Raw genomic sequence first — 19,294 nt, 5'->3', positions numbered from 1 at the left:
AAACTGTAAATATTTAGGAAACAAAGCAAAGTGATGCTCTTGTCACAAAACAAGTGTCATTAGTTCTAAAGAACAGATTAATTATAGATATGTGTGTGTTTATATATAGACAGATCAATAGAATACCCTGGGCTCTTAAGTTTTTGTTTATCTAAACGTAGGAAATTATGACTTGTATTTTGTATGAAGCTAGAAAAAGCTTGTATAATCTATGCAACTTTTTCAATTAAAGGATTCAAGGATGCAAAAGCCTAACATGAAACAGCAAAGATTCTTGTATCTTCAGTTATGGTGAAAAACTGATTTAGAAGAATGTTTAAAATATTCCTACCCCTCTTTCCCTGAGTATCTTCCTCTATTCCTTATTTGTGTTTTTTTCCATTAGAATATGGCAATATTCATGGCAATATCCAGGCTTTCACACAATAACTCTTGAGTGTACCCAATTGACTCCTAAAACGCTCTGTCAGTATTGCAATTAAACATGTAAGTCTTCCATAAATTAAACAGAAGAAAGATTAAGAAAAAAATAGCTCTCATTATATCAACGAATACTACTAGCAGCTACAATCTGAAAGAATAAGAGTAGCGAGAGTAATCTCAGCCTAGCGTGATGGTACAATATGCATAACTGTAGCTTCACCATCCTTCCTCATGAAAGGTTTTCCTGATTCTCTGCCTTCTAAGAGAAACTGGGCAAGAGTGAAGCACCCTTTATAACTTTTTTTCTGAGAATGTTTGTAATTTGGAGCTACATGGTTCAAAGGAGTCAGTAAATTAATAAATAAAGAAACAAATAAATAAACTGTTCTGAAAGACTGTTCTAAGCTCAACTAAGACAAACCAAAATGGGTCAGTAGATTAGTTCACAAAGATGGTAGCTCTACAAAGTGAAGAAGTGGTTTAGCCAGTTACTTAGTTGCTTTGGATAAAAGTTTACAGAAGATTTTTGCGTCCAAAAATATCTGATCTGTAGCCACGTTCTCATAAGATACTTAGTGCCATATCTGTACTTGCTTCTGTCAGTGTCTTGTCATAGTCATAGATAAGGAACACCAAAATCTACATATTTATAGTGTTGTCATCCTCATACAGATCATGTTGGCTGCATGCCAGATTTCATCACTAGGAAGTGACAGATACTGTTTTTATAATGCAATGTTAGACTGAAAACAAGTATCAGTTTTGGATATATTAAATTATTTTAATTGTTTCCCAAATTTTCCCTCCTTGGCCATAAAAGCAGACAAGATAGGATATAAAGGTAACAGCACAAAAGCCTTAGGGAGATTGTCACAAAAAATCACTCTCTGCTATCTGTCTTGAAGCACGTCACTACCGTGTTTTTGTTCAGTCTATCAATGTTTTATTGTGGTCCTTATGGTATTTCATTTTGTCCGTCCTAAGTAATCAAATACGCACAGCTATTACATTTAGTTGGAAATCCTGTTGGTCCTGTCCCATCCGTATGCAGCCTGAATCCTAATGTTTGTTAGAATAGATGCTAAGCTGCTTCACTATTTCCTGGGCTTTGCTTATTCTGTGAAAAGGAATGTATTTTCGGCATAAAGTATAGTCATTAAAACTGGCCTATACTTTGTGCAATTATTTAACGCACTGTAATTTCACATGAATATACGGCAACTCTGTGACCAGATAAAGTTGACATTCTCTTTTATTACGTGCCTAAAATCATACCCATTTTCCTACTTAAGAATTTGGAGGGATTTGATCATAGTAACAGGGAGCTTATACCTTTGTTCCAGTAAGTAACCAATACTGCATAGAGCAAATAATGATCTGTTCTATAAGCACAGAAAAATGTATTGTTTTACACAACTGTATTTGCGCTATGCACTCACCTCGTTACTTTGCCAAAAAAAAAAAAAAAAAAAAAAAAGAAAAAAGAGAAAAAAATTAAAAAGCAAACTTAATTTTGTCTGGCCTGCAGGTATTTAGAGGATTGGTGCATTTATTTCCTGCCTGTACAGGTAAGTGGTGTCTCAAGTGTCAGGCCAATCAAAGATGCCACTTTGCTAAGAATCACGTTCCCCAGGTAATGTTGCTGTTCCACTCCATGTGCAATTACAGTATTTGTGCTGTTCTTAAGGCCTGTTCCCAGTAAGCGTCCGTTGTTTGTATTTTTTTTCATTTTATATAATTGCAGTATTTAAATCACTTGTGATTTTTCCTCTCTGTCTGTTTCAACAGAGGGCTGCCCTGGCTTGTGCAACAGCAACGGGAGGTGCACGCTGGACCAGAACGGCTGGCACTGTGTCTGCCAGCCGGGATGGAGGGGAGCGGGATGTGACGTAGCCATGGAAACTCTCTGCACTGACAGTAAGGACAATGAAGGAGGTAAGATATACCAACTGGATCTTTAACACTGGGGAGAATGTGTTGAGGAACAGAGATTTTACAGTCAGGTGATTAAATACTACCATGAGAACCATACATGTGTTTTACTAGCTCTTACGCCTCTAAGAATACACTGCTGTTTTCAGTGCTTTTATCTGGCATATCGGCAAAACCTTACAAGATGTTTATGATAGGTGAGAGATGTACTTAGAAAATGGTGGATGTCACCTTTGGTTCCCCGCAGTATTCTTTTTTACTGGAATAAAACATAGGCTCAAGACAGTGAACTGTAGTGGAGGGGAAAAAAAAAAATAAAGGAGTTCAAATTTTTAGTGACCTCACAAGGAAATTATCCCAAGACAAAAGGCCGAATGGGGAGCTTACATTTTGACCCATGATGCTATTGCTGGAAGGAATCGGTTGCCCAGTCTACAGAGATCTTATCCCTCCACAGCCTGTGAATGCTCAGATAACGGACAGGATGCTTCCAGAAGTCGTCTTTTTTTTTGGCTTGCTTTCCGCAGTCTGTCATTCAGGTGATGGGTAACAATCTGCAGCAAGAGGCAGGAAGGCCTGTTGACTTAAGGAATCAATCAGCAATCATTATTGTGGGGCAGAGAAGGTAGAGGGGCTGTGACTTTGGCATGACTCCAGAATCACACAAAAAAACCACACGAAAAAACAAGATTAAATGGGAATGCAGTCAAATATTAGATCACAATAATGCTTTGATTGTCTGCCTTTCTTCCCCTTCTGTCATCAGCTCTTTTTGTTTAACACCTTCAGATTCAGAGCAGAGATAAGAAACACCATTAAGGGCCTCTGGATGATGATAAAGTCATCTGTGACTTTGTTTTTCAGCTTTATACTACATACGCCTTTGCTGTTGCTGGTGGGCTGTTTGCTCTCATATCCCAACATCGCAAACTATAAAAAAACAGCAACATTATTTCCCGAGGAAAATAAATAACACTTAAAACAGTGCTGCTGTCGATTGCTTTACACATCATTTGATTTGTCATCCTTCTTCATTTACATATGGTATATTTCGAGTCAGTTTTGCACATTTAGGGGCCTAAAAATCTGATGCAATTTGGTACACTCCATCTGAGCTAGCATGAAGTTGAATTCTCGCATGTAGGAAGGGAGTGGGAGGAATGACTGGCCACAGCATAGCCTTGCAGAGGTGCACTGCTTGGGGATATAAATTCAGGTGGGCCAGGGGATTATGAACATAAGGGAGAAAGAGAAATGTGCAGGCATGAAAGAAGACAGAGCAAGGAGGAGTACAAACTAGGTTAAAGCATAACCAACCTCGAGGAGAAAAAAAAAAAAAGGAAAAAAAAAAACCACACCACCACAGGTCATGTAGAGGAAAAAAGGTTGAAAACCCAGTGAAACAGATTCAGTAAAAGTTAAAGATAATAGAAGGACATGAAATATCAGAGGGAGAACCAAGAGCAGATAACAGAGCAGTGGGAGGAAGAGGGGCAAGGTGAACAGCAATGCACGTAAACAGAAAAGGGTAAAGAAGATGCTACTTCAGACTGAAAGCAATAAAGCTGTTTCTGAGGAAAAGGGGAAGAGGAACAAGGAATTGGAGCAGAAGGATCTGACAGAATTACTTGAAAGTTCAAGAAAATAGAACAATAGTGGAAAAAAAAGGTCTAATTTTTTTCACTATTTCCTTTACAGACTTTATGCAGCTATGTATAAGAAAGGGATTGACCAAACAGTCGGTTTGCCATGATTGACCCATGTGACGCTATTTGTCACTGTCATTTCTCTTTGAGTGTGCCTTATTTTACTTTATATGCTTCAATACAGAGCATATTCGCTTCAGTCTTTGACTAGTGGCTGAGGAAAAGGGTTAAAATATACCAATTAAATTAAATTAAAAACTGGAAGCATACCAAACAAAACTGAGAAAAGAGAGTAATCTTTGCCAGAAACCCACCTAGAAAGAGCAGCAGTGTTTCTTCCCTTTCCAAGAGTACATGCAATCAGCCCACTAATCTCTTGAGCAAGCCATTGAAATTCCAGACAGCTGCAGGGAATGACACAAGGAGGCCTCTGCTGTATTTGTTTATTGTGGGAGATTAGGTTATCTGAGCACTTATGCTGAATTTATACCGATGACTGCAGGTAGTGTGATTTACATCGTACTAGGCTCAGTGCTTATGTAATTGAAGTTATCTTGGTTGTTAGCTAATTGATACACTGTGGTTATGTTTCATCCTACACTGGATAAAATATTTTTCATATATTAATATGTGTATAATTCATTAATAACAGTGTCTGCTGTTCCTTTGATTCTCAGGTCTTTTTTGGAAATGATTGTTCAAATTCTATCAACATGAGTATCCCAAGGACCTCCATGGGAATATTCTCCATAGGAGATACTAATGATATCAAAGTGTACTTGTTTATTTTCCCTTCTAGATACTGGTGACATACAATGGGATGATTATTACTCATCTTCCTTTTAATACAGATTTCTGAGAATCTTGCAGATAATTTCCTTTCTCTTTACGGATCACTTTGTATTTGTCCCTGGTTTTGATCTGGATAATAAAATACAGAATTTTCTTTACATTTTAGCAACCCACAAAGCGTGTGCAACATGCAGACCTTAGGCTGAATTAAACTACTGACTTTATGGGGAGAGGGGAAGTCAGAGCTATCCATGGGTGGAATAAGCCTCACCTTTACTTGGGAAAAAAATGTGTCACTGTTATACTTTCACAAAATGGGCCATGTTTTGTCATCACTGGAGAAATAATTAGCTATTTACTCTTTAGGCAGGTCTTTATTGAGCAGATTCCTTTGTTTAAGTTTGCTTTTTATTAGCTCTTCTCCTATTATTAAGAATAGTTAAAGGTTTCCACCAGCAGGATTTAAGAGATTATTAATATTCTTTTATTACTAAAATGAAAATAAGTACCATAATAAAGCCAAGCATACTTAGCACTACTGTATTTCTGTAATTACTTGCACAAGCTAGGATAGCCTGCTCCTGATAAGCATTGTCACAGGGTAGTACAAATTCAGCGTAAAGATTACCTAAACCAGGGCCTCTTCTCTGATAGTGGCGAATAGCAGATGTTTAGCAAAAAATCATAACAGGACAAATATGAACATTTTCTTTGGTATACCAGCAGGATGCTAATTAAAGTCAGAAATTACTGCCCCTGAATGTTTTGAATGTCAAAAGGGCTACTAAGTACAAAGACTACCTAAGCTCAGGGAATTCCAGGTTTGCACTTGAGTTAGGACTGATGCAGTGGCATGCTCTCATGTTCTCTGGTTTCTGCTCCAACACTTCCCATTACTCTTCTGCTTTTTGTTTGCGTCTCTGGTTGCTGGGGAGTGCTGGGTTGATATATCCATAGCAATTATCCACAGTGACTCCAAGATTTCATTTTGGAGTGACAGCTCATTTAGAGCCCAACACTTCATATTTTAGGCTTCTTCACTCCAACAGGAGTGTTGAATTTGAGCAGACTATAGGTATGCTTATAGAGATACTGCAATAGTACCATGGAACAAGGTCTTTGTGTGCTGCTCAGGAATAAATCAAGGGCTATTTCTGCTTTCGTGGCTTTTCCAAGCAGCTGCTCCTACAGGCAGTCATTTTTGCTGTCTATAATTGAGTCCATTCATTATAGCCTGTTGTAAAATGGAGCTCTGCAAGGGTAACTGAGGTTTATTAACACAGTTTTCTGTCCTTTCCGGCCTCTTGTCTTAGTGTGCCATGGTTACCAAAACTGTCCTGTGGGACAGCCAGCATCATAGCTCCAAAGCTGTTGTAGACACTGAACGTAGGCACTTTGTGGAGATTTTTTGTTGCCAGAATTTCTAATCTATTTATTTACCAATAATGTGGTTAATGTAGGTCCTTGGCCATGATCTCCCCTTGACACAAGCTGAACTTGTGCCCAGGAGTTATTTTGTCCCCCTGTTTTTCTTCCTTCCAGATGTTTTATGCATACTCTTCAGAATTCATTCAAAAGCGAACATGCCAACTAATATATCTTATTTTTTAGACATCCATAAGTGTGGGAATCCTCTGTGTTTCTGAAACCTCTCATTTAATAGTTTGAGGGTTTTATTAGTCTCTCCAAATATGAAATATAATCACCAGACCATGGTCCATTGCAATTCTGTGCATTTTGCAACAAAGGGAAAAGTGACATCAGTCAAGATTTTTACAGCTAGACTTTAGCTTTTGAGGAAGAAAACGATAACGTGATCATTACATCTTCCATATACAGAAGAACCTCTTTCATCTAGAACAAAAAAAAACCCCACAAAATAGCCTTCTGAGACTGATAATGATTGTCCAGCTGACTGTAGGAGTTTCTATTTTCTTTATAATTCCTCTATCATATTTGAGTGATATAACCAATAAGACAGTGTTGAGATAAGTCCCATATTTTTCAGGCTAAACAAAATTCATCAGTAATTTTGCAGAGCCATTTCAGAAAGGAAATTTTACTCTGCTTCACACAGTGCAATAGAGTGCTCAACTTAGTGGTACTAGATAGCTCTAGCCACATAAGTACAGAGAAAGGATGAAAAATGTTTTCTCAAGTTATGAGGAGCCAGATTCATAACCATCCGTCACTCGCCTGGGCAAGTTGCTGATAAACTCCACAGAAGAATAACAAACAGCGTATCCCTGTATCTTGGCTGGTGAAAATGAGATTCTTTCTCTGATTGATGTTAGCGGAGAGGCTTGTAAAAATGCATTTCCAGCTGATTAGTTCAGAAGGTGTCAATCTCATGCAGTTTTATGACCTGCAGACTATACTCCAGATGTACATTTGCTTTTTATAAACTAACAAAGATGAATGACGAAATTTGAGCATTTCTTTGGCAACTGCACCAGGTATTGCCTGGGAGACCATACAGAGATATAAAAACCCAAAACTATGCTGTTAACCATCAGTACCCCCCACCTTGACACTGATCCAGGCTTCTAGAGTTAAAACCAGCAAGGGAGGTCAATACTTCAGCTAGGAAAGGGTTTCATATTGTACAAGAATGAGACTAGAAAATCACAAGAGTCATGGACTGAGGGTGGAAAGGCCTCTGGAAATCATCTGGTCCCACTCCCTGCTCAAAGCAGGGTCAGCTAGAGCTGGTTGTTCAGGACTGTGTCCAGTTGGGTTTTGAATATCTCCCAGGATGGAGACTTCACAACTTTGCTGGGCAACCTCTTGCAGTGTCTGACCACCTTCACAGTAAAAAAAAGAGTTTTTCTGATGTTTGGGCAAAGTCTCCACAGTACTCCAGGTTTGAACTCCCCAGTGCTGACAGGAAGGTTCGCCTCCCTTCACCTGCTGGCAACACTCCTCCTAATGCAGCCCAGAATGTCACTGGCACCTTCTTTGCTGCAAGGCCATGTTGCTGGCTAATGTTCAACTTGGTGTCCACCAGGACTCCCAAGGTCTTCTCCACAAAGCTGCCTTGCAGCCAGTTGTCCCCCAGCATGTCCTGGGGTATTGTTCCGGGCCTTGTTCCTCCCTGGGTGCAGGACTTTGCACTTCTCTTTGTGGAACTGCACGAGGTTCCCGTCAGCCCATTTCTCCAGCCTGTCGAGGTCTGTCTGAATGGGAATGTGACCCTCTGGTATATGCTCATCCCAAGAAAAATAAATATTCTTTCTTTTCTCTTAAAAAAGTTTGAACTTTGATATACTTAAACAATGACTTTTTCATCCCTTTTTGTTTTCCTTGAACTGACTTCAATGTCAGCTGAGTTAAATAAGAATTTTAGATGTGCAAAAGAATAGAAATCGCAGCCCTTTGCTATTTTGCCAATCTTCTAACTGATCCACATAGCCCAGCAGTCCTTAGAGGAATACCTTCAGAAGATCTCTGTTTACTTACGCTCTTTCAACATACGATTGAACAAAAATGGATGATATTTCTCCCTTCAGAAAGAAGTTTTACTCTAAAGCGAGATGATTTTGTGAGAGAAGCAGCCATGGGCTTCCTCCGAGTGCTGCATTGGTGTATTTTTCAGTGCAGCAAGCAAGCTCCCTCTCTAATCCAAATGGAATAATGAAATGTTTGAGCTCTTTCAGCCTTGCTGTTCTTTTGGGGAAACAATTATCAGCGATGTGATACTATATTACATTCATCTGGAAATTTTCTGTAGCTGACATTTCCAGGCTCATATTCCTTATGACGTTACTTACAGCAAATTAGTAGTTATCAATTTGGTCTTGATTTTAATCTTTCACCAAATTAGATTTCCAGTGATGTGACAGATCTAATGCTCATTATATGTGAATATTTCAGCACATAAGCATAAAAGCACCCATGTGTTTAAATCTTGTTTATACTGGCCAGCATTTCTGACCAATTTATTCAGCATAAAATCTAAATGATAAATACAGATTTTATTCTCTCATACATTTTCATGCAGAATTCTTGTGGAAATGGCCTTTGCCACTTGCAACAAAATCTTTCTGCCACGGTATAAATGAGTCCACCTTGATAAAAGTTGTGAAATATTTAAAGCTGCGTACAGCATAGATACGCTAAAAAACTTCAGGAAAACAGCAGAATGGGAATTACTTGGTTTAGGTTTGGTTTGGTTTGGTTTTTTTCTCTAGCAAACCAAATAACTCCAGATAAAAGCTGCTTAGACCCACCCATAATGTTTCATATTTATAAGTCAACAGTGTACGCAGAGCTTGAGTTCCTCTATTTTCTGGATTTTTTTTCAACATGTTACTAGAAAACTATCAAATAAATAGGTTTAATTTATAGATGATACTGAGTATATTCAGCTTGCATGGATTTCCATGGGAGTTTAAGAGCTCAGTAAACAGTGACACTCTTTTTCCTTAACTGAAAGTGAATTCATTAAAATCTTATTTATTAGTATTCTTTCAAACTACATTTCTTTTAATCTCCCAGCTGATTGGCCCATTCTCATGCAAAGGGGCAGGAGGAAGAGTGTGTTCACTTGTGTGACTTTCTGCCAACAGATGGGCTCGTTGACTGTATGGATCCTGACTGCTGTTTGCAGAGTTCTTGCCAAAACCAGCCTTACTGCCGTGGGCTACCTGATCCCCAAGACATTATCAGCCAAAGCCAACAGTCGCCATCTCAGCAAGCTGCCAAAGGATTTTATGACCGCATCAGTTTTCTCATCGGAGCGGACAGCACTCATGTCATACCTGGGGAAAGTCCTTTTAATAAGAGGTGAGCATGGCTCATCATTTACTTGTGAATAAGAAATAAATTGAAGGGCATGTGAGATTCATGTTTAGGAGAAGATCCACTGCGACTGCAAATGTCATGGCATGGACTTTGAGCAGAAACCTTTTATCTTCATTTATCAACTTGCTTATTTTGTCTCATTTCCTGCAAAATTCATATTGCCAGTAGGTTACAGAAGGTATTTGCCATGCTTAGTACCTGTGTTCTAACAGGGCACTTCATTAATGATTAAATAAATTTTTATTTAACCGGTTGATTTGGGCTAGCACAGTTGGAAATACATCAAAGCAATGAAAACACTTCAGAAGGAAAAGCAAAGCTGCACTTTTTAAACTGAGCTCACTAAATAATATAAATTATGAATTAATGTAATAGAACTGTTAAGTGCACGACAGTATAATTGCATAAACCGTTTGACTGGTGCTCTACGAAGCAGTAATGACCTGAAAATAAACCAGTAACAGGAAGCAGGTGTCTGGGATCTCACTGAGTGAAGGAAGATGATTTACACTAGAACTACTGCGTTTGCAGTAATTTAACAGCATTAATGTGTTTGGGCACAGCAGTTGATTAAAAGTTGTTGCACAAATGTTCCTTATTGCTCTTTTAAATTTTGTACTTCATAGTCCCTGCAGTTTTACAGATTGCTTTGATACTAATTGAAAAGTACATTTTTCTTTAAGAGTCTGCCAGAGGTATGACTTACAGTGGGAACATCTAGAGTTTATAAGTTTTTAAAATTCTTCAGTAAATCTCTGGTCTTAGTAACTCAGTATGGGCAAAAGGAACCAAAGTAAAATCAATAATATTAACAAAATTATTACCTGTGTATTTCAAGACATTCATTATGCAGTGTAAATTATGTGAACTTGTAAAAAGGTTAGTTTCTCAGGAATGTTTTTGCTAATGGTAGTTGACACCATGCAAAGATGTGTGTATGTTCGCTCTACTAGATTTAATTCATTTAAAAGGGAACGAAAAAAGCAAATGTGTAATTTGATCCTGCATCTTTTTCACAGTCTTGCATCCGTCATAAGGGGCCAAGTATTAACTGCTGATGGAACGCCACTCATTGGAGTCAATGTCTCCTTTCTGCACTATCCAGACTATGGATATACAATTACTCGCCAAGATGGAATGTAAGTGCAATTTGAAACACTTCTAAGTCGTAAAGACAGCAAAGGTGTTACTGAGGAGCTGCTTGTAAAAATAAATGATGGAAACAAAAGACACAAAAAAAGCAATTGACTAAAGCTGTACTTAGTACATTCTTCAAATGTAAAATGTGCTGATTATATACTTTAGAAGTAGAAGGTATTGCTTAGTTTAAATGCAACATCCCAAACTCTTCGTTCTCTTAGTGTGGTATTATGTAATATATTTCAATTGATTTCTCCATTGTTCCCAGTAGAGCCATTCTGCCTTCAGAGCAGTGAAGTGGAATGAAGAATCAATCAGTAAAATGGAGGCTGTAGATGGCTTTGGGAATTTGCTGACTAGCCAGCCCTGGTGTTTTTTTCTAGGTTTGACTTGGTAGCGAATGGCGGTGCCTCCTTGACCCTGGTGTTTGAGCGATCACCATTCCTGACACAGTATCACACAGTTTGGATTCCCTGGAATGTCTTTTATGTCATGGATACCTTGGTCATGAAGAAGGAAGAGAATGACATTCCTAGTTGTGATCTGAGTGGATTTGTAAGGCCAAACCCCATTATTGTGTCATCGCCTTTATCCACCTTCTTTAGAATTTCTCCTGAAGACAGTCCTGTCATCCCAGAGACACAGGTAAGGTGTGCCTCAAATAAATCGCATTTTATCACAGGCTGTATTGTATTAAGCAACCATAACAAAAAGAGTGCAAGCTACTGTTGAAAAAATAATTCAGACTAAGTGCTAAGAATTTGCAGCATGATTATTTTCAGGCCAATTTATGTATTCTATGGGATGATTTTAAAACTTTCATCTGAAAAAAAAAAAAAAAAAGGTAAGAAAGCTTGGTGTACACCAGTGTCTGGTTTTAGATTTATTTACATTATTTAATTTACAGCATATCTTCAGCCACCAAGCACTGGCCCATCAAAATGGACACACTGTAGTACATCTGACTATTCTGACTGCCCTCTTGTTAGAAGCACATCTCCAAAACTGAACATGAGAGGTGTTTTTCCACTATGTCTGAAAGACCCATACAGTTCAATTTATCTGTTTAGTCCTAATAAATAGCATGACACTCGGATTTTTATAAACTAGAAGAACTCCTTGTAACACTGTGGACAGACTTACAAGCCAGTGAGCATGTGTGCTAATCTACTTCTTCAGAACTTATAATACCAAAAGTAAGACTCAACATCAAAACCTTGCTTTAAATAGAAAAAGCTGTGACTGGATTTTTCTTTTCTCTAACGTAAATGTATTAATAATTCCTCTACCTCAAATAACTAATTACTAATATAGTCTCCCTTAACTCTTAAAGCAAAGTTGCATTTCAAGAAGTAATATTTCTCTCATTATTGATTTCTGATAAAACCTTTCCTAGTGAAACAGTACTCTTTCTGCATCCCTCTTCCTCTCTCTCTCTCTCTCTCTCCTTTCTCTCTCTTTTTCTTTCCTTCACCTTCACAATGCCATAATTACGTAGGGAACTCTTTTTTCCATTCACTAAGAAATGTCCTTATCTCTTCAAGGGACACTTAGAAAATGTATTCAAATGTTTTCATGCAGACCTCTTAAGAAAAGAGCAAAATCATTAAGCAGTTGACGGTAAGAGCAGGTTTAAAGAAAAGATGTAAGGAAATTACAACTAAACACCCATACAAATCTAGACTGTGCTAGAAAATTGTTGCTTTTATCTTCACTATCATTTCTGTGCCTTTGATAATTGCAAGTCAATTAAAAGGAAATATTTGCAAAATGCAGTCCACTGAAAAACAGCTCTAATTTACTTGTTTTGGCAGCAGATGATAGAGTCAGTTTCTGAAGTGACAGAAAAGGCTTAGATAGATGGGGTATAAATCAAGAAAAAAGTAATAATAGAACAATGACAAAAATACATATTTTCAAAAAGCACTTGTATCGTCTCCGTGAACAAGTTTTCATGACCAGCGGGACTAATAAGTCTGGATTCCTACTAATTCCCACCCATTGCTATAATTCCAGCTATCTGCCACATCCAGTCCTTCCCCCAGGGACTGCAGTCACCCGTTGTCTCACAGGAATAACAACCTGGCAACTTCTTCCCTACCTGAATCCTTCTTTTTAGAAACCCTAAAAGAACTGAATTTAGAGATTTCTACTGTCATTTCAAATGTGGTTGAAATTGGCTACCAGGTTCAAAAGTTGCGAGGTGGGTGGTCTGACAGGCAGGACTGTTGGATCAAGTAGATTTCCCTGGAAAACCAGCCAGAAGGAAAGATCATATTCTCAGCAGATCCTAAGCACTTGGTGTTGATGGGTCATTTATGACAAGGTAAAAGTAGTACTGTCATTATGTATGAAAAAACTGTTCTGTTACGGTGAAAAAAAAATAAGGAGTATTTTCTTCTGTATTATTTGCTCATCACACACGTAATCCCCTGATTTGGCAAGTGGGAGCTGCACAGCTGTGCCTGGCACATACCCCTGTAGGGTCAGGTTCCCCTGGGAAATGCATAATACTCAGCAGTCTGTCTCCCCAAAAATTCATTACTCTGATAAAAGATGGGCAGAACTGGATTTCATTCAGAACTGTCTGTGCAGCTCTGGACAAACTGCTGTAGATCTCTTCATAAAAAAGGTGCAATGCCAGTTTAAAGTGGGGGAGACCGGATGAAGGCACAGAGAAAGACACTGTTGCCCATGTTCCTTCACTCAGTCACCCTCTTTGCATGGTGCGACAGCGCTCGCTGTCACGTACTACAGGAGAAAATGATGTGCTGCTGGAATCATCATGCCTTGAAGGGCTTCATCAGCCCTTGGAGATAATGTTTCCAAAAGAGTGTACTTGGTGGCTTATGAATCCCAAATTGATCAGAGGAGGAATTAAGGTCTATACCAAAGCAGCAGCAGCAAACTGAAAAAAGAAGGCAAGCAAGAGGAAAGAACAAATGCAGTGGGTGAAGGGGTGATCACAGACCCAGCAGATCATTACTCAATAGGGATGGTAATAAATAACGTTAACTAAATTTGGGCTACTTATGCATGACTTTATCTACTTTTAATTGCAAGTTAGCATGCTCTGCGTAGACTTAACTACCTGAGATTAATCAGTGTGGAACAAGACAGCAAACTCCATGCAGATGAGGGAGAACAGGTTAAGCTGGAGCTGCTTATATGTGTTAGGTAATATTGTTGCTGTCTTTTTCCTAATATAATAAGTGTGTTTCCCACATATTGCAGTGTGGTCTGGCAGAAACCCACATGTGAGTCACAATAAGCAACTCTGAAATTGAGTTTTTGAGACTTTTCTTCTCTTAAACTTCTATTATCCGCTGTTACGTACACTTGCAAGACGCCTTCTGCAGGTCCTGAGCTGCTTGTTTCTGTCACCTCAAGTGGGTGGGAGAAGGAAGACTGAAAAGTTTTCTTTCAAATTATATGCTCAAGGTTGCCCACTTGTTTTTTTTTTCCCCTCTGCCCTGACTCTCTCTCCCTACTGGCATTACTATACAACAGAAGTTGGCAAAATCTATTTACCCAGAAGTAGTCAGGGTGCAATGTGGGCCTCAGTGACTTAATAAAAATGATTGTTTGTAACTTCGGTGTGGCCAGATTTTCAGCAAAGAAATTAACCTATTTCATGATTTAAACGGGCACTGTAACAGGATGTCTGGATATTCCAGTGCATTTTTCCCCTTTCTATTTCTTCTTGCTTTATATTGATAACTCAAGGTTATTTCTTTGTAAGCTCGTTTAAGAGCCTCAATTCTAGGGGAAACCTTTTTTTAAAGGGAAGAGATTTTTCCATCTTGAAAGAAGTTTCAGCTTCTACTTAAAGAAGTGTGATTTTAGTACTCCTTGGTCTCAACATTCATGTAATAGCGGTAGTTGCCAATATCTTCCTGTGTCTAAAAAAGCCATCTTTACCCCTTTCAGACTGGGATGATGTTACATTGTAATGCAGCAGGTCAGCTGTTGCTTCTCGGCGAAGAACCTTTTTCTGACATAGGACTAAAGTTTGCATTCATTCGTGAAATTTGTTCTTAAACCCTCTATTGAAGTTGCTCATTGTGCCAAAAAAAAATCACGGTAATACAGCAAGCATTTTTCCCCCTAATTGAATTAAATTTCTTACTCAGAGTTCTTAATACCATCAGACCATGTCACCTGAATCATATTAGTATTTTGGAGCAGGAAAGCATTCCAGAGCCCGGACAGGATTAGTGCCACTGGCCGCAAGAGACAAGGAGCCTTGCACAATTTATGTGATTCAGTCACCAGCTTGAACTCTCAGGACAAGAAATTCTGTGTTTGTGAAAATCGAGATGACCTTTATCTCAGTCCTGTAGGTTAAATATTTCATAGCTGTCCTTCCAAGAAGCTTGATCATCCATAAATAAAATGTTGACCGTTAGAATTTGGTAGCTGGGCTATAACTCAGTCCCCTTAGGGTCTCAGCGTTCTGAAGGTAGTTTGATACTTTATCTGGAAAAGGTAAAGCACAGACAGCTTGGTTGTGTTGGCAATTCCCCATGTGACTTTTATACCCAGTGACTTTCCTGATTGCTTTACAATTGATGGGATGTCGTGGCTCCCATAGGATGCTCTCTGCTGTGTCTGATGATTTAACTTCTCAGATAAACATTAAACTGTTTAATTCTCTTTGTAATGCTTGATTCTGGGAGAGAGATTGAGATGCATAACCTTACCTCTATATTTCTAAAGTTCTCAAGAAAATAAGTTACTACAGGGGATATTTTATGGAAAGAGGGAAGTCATAAGTCAGATTTCCAGCAGATGTTTGAGGCTACTGCAGAAACTAATAATAGGGGTTTGGTTTTTGTTTTAAAGCTCACTGAGAACTATGTGAGTGTCTTAGTTTCTAATTTGATAGTAATCCAAATACCCAGTGGAGTCTCTTGGAAATTGAAACTTCAAGGTGTCCTCTTTATTGCCTGTTGTGTCAGCCAAGAGTACTTGGAAGACCACCTAAGTGTTTAACGCTCTTCTTCCACAGTCGTAGTTGTAAAAGAAGCAATGGTCATAACGGGAGACCAGCAAAGCCCGTTAAATTGTGTCCTGTTACAAGCGTATTATTTCTTTTTCTCCTCTTGCTTTCAGGGACCTCCATCTGTTAGACTAGTTTTCATGTGCACTATATGAGAGTCCTGCTGATGTCTTGAGGAATTTGTCTTTTGTTCCAAGGTGGTTTGTGTTTTTTCTTCAAAGTCTTAGAAAAGGAGTATGTCCACAATCACTTCTCTACAGAGAGGGGGATTTGTTTGTGTAGAAAAGATTCGCTTGTTCTCTGGCTTAGACACAGAGCATATGTTGGACTGAGGGAGAGCAGACTAGAGTTACAAACAGAAATGATTCCACCATCGCCTTCTTCCAAGTGATGGTACCGCTCGTCATTTCTTCTCAGTGACGGCAAGTTCTCGGTGGATAAAAAAGAAACATTCTAAGACTAAGAATTAAGACTTTTTAAATCTGAATTTAATTTGTCTAGTATCTTCCAGTTCTTCTTTTACTTCCTACAGCTCTGTTATAGACTTACTGGAGAACAAGAGGTGCATGCCCATATATATCAGCTGTAAATAACCATTTGTGCCAGACAATGAGTTCAAAATACTATTTCTGATCTTTTGGTACTGTTATTGGGAACTAGATATAATTACTACCATATAAATCTTTCTTTATATCCCAGCAAAAGTGCTAACATAGAGGATGGTGTAGCACCTGTTGCCCTCCGCAAGAGCATAAACCACATTACTTGACCCTATTCAGCACAGTCAGTTGTTGAGAAGTTGTTAGAAGCGTCCAAGGATTTCTCAAGCATAGAGGGCTAACTTAGTACTTATTTAGTAGCCACCTTTTGATCTCACTGAAGTCTCAAGTCTAATATATGTGACAGTGCTTTCCCTGAGGTCTGCTTTCCACTAATATTAATTAGTGTTTGGTCTTCAGACTTTAGGACTAGGAGCCAGGAAAGTAAAGGAAAGCTTTCCAAATTTGTTTCCGCAAGAGTGCTCTTTTTACACCACCAAGGCCCTGGGCTTGTGTTTCTGCATTCTGTGCCCTCTCTACCCACCAGAGAAACATTATCTTTATAAATGTGTCTAGATACTTATTTCTTTCTTTTTTTTTTTTTTCACCAATAAGCTGGGATACATGGTAGCTGTTCACCTGAAGTGCTTGCTGTCAGTGTTTACGTCCTGACTGAAGTATAGGACAGTACAGGCTATCTTCATCCACGTTACGCAGGAACCTTTCACATCCATCCATCACCCACAAAAGCTCCTCAGCTCAGAGGAAAAGACAAGGTAGAGCAGGGGAGAAACCTTTCAAAAATAAAATTGAATCATTGCACCTCTCTGAAATGAGAAAGTGGTGGGCTGATGTCTGAGTAGTGAATATTGATCAGGAAATATGGAAAAGCTTTCCCTGAGGCATCCTACTTATCTGTCTTCAAAATAAATGGAAGAATGCTCTAGTTCAAAGTATCTACAATCCACAGGTAATGCAAATAATAAACCACCTAAAAGTCCTTCCTGCTCTTGCAGGAGTGATTAGATATCACAACCCAAATCTGAAGCTTTGCAGTGTTTAGCGGCTCTACTGCCTTTATTATGTGTCCATAGCTGGGACATGGGTGGCAGCACAAGAAGGGGCTATTTTCACTTAGATGAAAGGTGATTTTTTGCCGCTTTTGGAAAAAGCAGTTGGGAATGTTTTCCCTCTCCTGTATGCTTCCTTCCCCCCATAAAAATAAAGGAGAGATCTTCAAAATCCTCCAGCACATAATGAAGAATTTAGTTTTTGCTTTTCAGAAAAAAACAGTGGTGTTATTTATTTTACATTATCAAATGAAGACTGGATTTAGATGCAGCATCATGTCAGGCCTCCTTCTATGAGAGCTGCATTGTTCTGTTTAATGTCAAAATCATTCAAATTCTGTGTTTTTTTCTTACCGATGCATAGGTACTTCATGAAGAAACAACAATACCAGGAACCGATTTGAAGTTATCATACTTAAGCTCCCGAGCTGCAGGATATAAATCTGTTCTGAAGATTACTATGACGCAGTCTGTTATACCATTTAATTTAATGAAGGTTCATCTTATGGTGGCAGTGGTGGGAAGACTTTTCCAAAAATGGTTCCCTGCATCCCCAAATCTGGCTTACACTTTCATATGGGATAAAACTGATGCATACAACCAGAGAGTCTATGGATTATGTGAAGCTGTTGGTACGTGTGTTATGGAATTTTCTTGCGTTTTCACTGTTGTCTTGAAAATACATATCTCAAATACCTGTATCCTTTAAGTAGAAAATGTTGAGCAGAATAAGATGAGAAGTAACACTGCATATTAAAATATTGTAGAAAATATTAGTCTTTGAATTATAAGAAATAAATTCCTTCAAAAGGAAAAAGAGACCACAGTCATTTTTCACTTCTAGTTCTTCCCCATGAAGTAGCCCTCAGCCTAATAGCACTGTGTGGCATTTAGTCTGCACCCTCCTTGTACTTCAAAGCACAACAGCATTCTGACATACTTCACCAAATGACCACCTTCCTAATCCACTTACTAACTAAAATTATTTTAATAACCCAAGATGGATTTTAAAGAGTTTTGGAACTCTGTTTAGTATTTCAATACATCTAAGGAAGCCACTGGGATTTTCCAGTAGTCTGACAGTGCAGAAGAACACAGGTAGTTTAAGGAAATCAGAGTTCTTAAACTCTTCTTCTGAACAAGATCCTATACTTAACAAGGAAATGTATTGTTATTGTAGTGTCTGTAGGTTATGAATATGAGTCTTGCTTGGATCTAACTCTTTGGGAAAAGCGGACTGCCATTTTGCAGGGATATGAACTGGATGCCTCCAACATGGGTAGCTGGACATTGGATAAACATCATGTACTGGATGTTCAGAATGGTAAGCAGTTAATTTTTGTCTTGCTAATTTTAGTACTGAACTGCTCTGCATTTCAAGTATCTCATTCTAACTTTTCAAATGTTTGCTTTGTTATTTTAATAAAGGAAATTATGGAACATTTTGCATATGATTAATTATTTGAGCTTTACAGTGCATGTCATGTCTCTTCCTCCTATAAATATATATGCATTAATAATTTCATCTAACAGTGTCACCCTGTATTAGATATGCCAAAAAAAAAACCCCAACCTAAAAATGTTGAAATTGTTTTCAAAAATTGAGTGATGCTGAGGAGACAGGAATTCTATAGCAATTTTTGGTGTGAGCATTGTTATTGGCATTAACTGTTTGTACGTTAACAGTATCTTGAATGATGTTTTCACTTTCGGTTTTCACAATGCGTGAAAATTAAACAGCAGTAGGAGATATTCCTGCCTGAGAACTCTTTACTCCCAATATTAAATCCATTAATACAGGAGGTGTTCCCCTGCATGTGATGATATCGCCAGCTCCAGCACGGCTGCTCATGGGAGCAGTTAGCAAATGGGTAACCGTCTCTTGTGGAGGATAAGCGCTCATCTAAACTCTCCTCCTGTTTAAATCCTTCCCTGAAGTGAGTTCTC

At 38.5% G+C, this 19,294-nt stretch overlaps 1 protein-coding gene across 31 annotated transcripts in view; it reads left to right on the top strand.

Moving 5' to 3' along the window:
- Positions 1-19,294, top strand: part of TENM3 (teneurin transmembrane protein 3) — a 1,336,783-nt gene that overhangs the window by 1,272,719 nt on the left and 44,770 nt on the right. For 22 of the 31 annotated variants that reach the window (XM_071807653.1, XM_071807652.1, XM_071807651.1 and 19 more), the window contains 7 exons: positions 1,244-1,264; positions 2,212-2,358; positions 9,362-9,578; positions 10,616-10,735; positions 11,120-11,381; positions 17,712-17,979; positions 18,528-18,671. In XM_071807653.1, the coding sequence (XP_071663754.1) occupies positions 1,244-1,264; positions 2,212-2,358; positions 9,362-9,578; positions 10,616-10,735; positions 11,120-11,381; positions 17,712-17,979; positions 18,528-18,671 (1,179 nt within the window). The remainder of the gene's footprint in view (positions 1-1,243; positions 1,265-2,211; positions 2,359-9,361; positions 9,579-10,615; positions 10,736-11,119; positions 11,382-17,711; positions 17,980-18,527; positions 18,672-19,294) is intronic. The other 9 variants (XM_071807668.1, XM_071807663.1, XM_071807662.1 and 6 more) reach the window with 2 other exon arrangements.

The sequence above is a fragment of the Patagioenas fasciata genome, chromosome 4 (genome assembly GCF_037038585.1).
Source record: "Patagioenas fasciata isolate bPatFas1 chromosome 4, bPatFas1.hap1, whole genome shotgun sequence".
Classification (NCBI taxonomy): domain Eukaryota; kingdom Metazoa; phylum Chordata; class Aves; order Columbiformes; family Columbidae; genus Patagioenas; species Patagioenas fasciata.
This window is presented reverse-complemented; position numbering and strand designations above follow the sequence as displayed.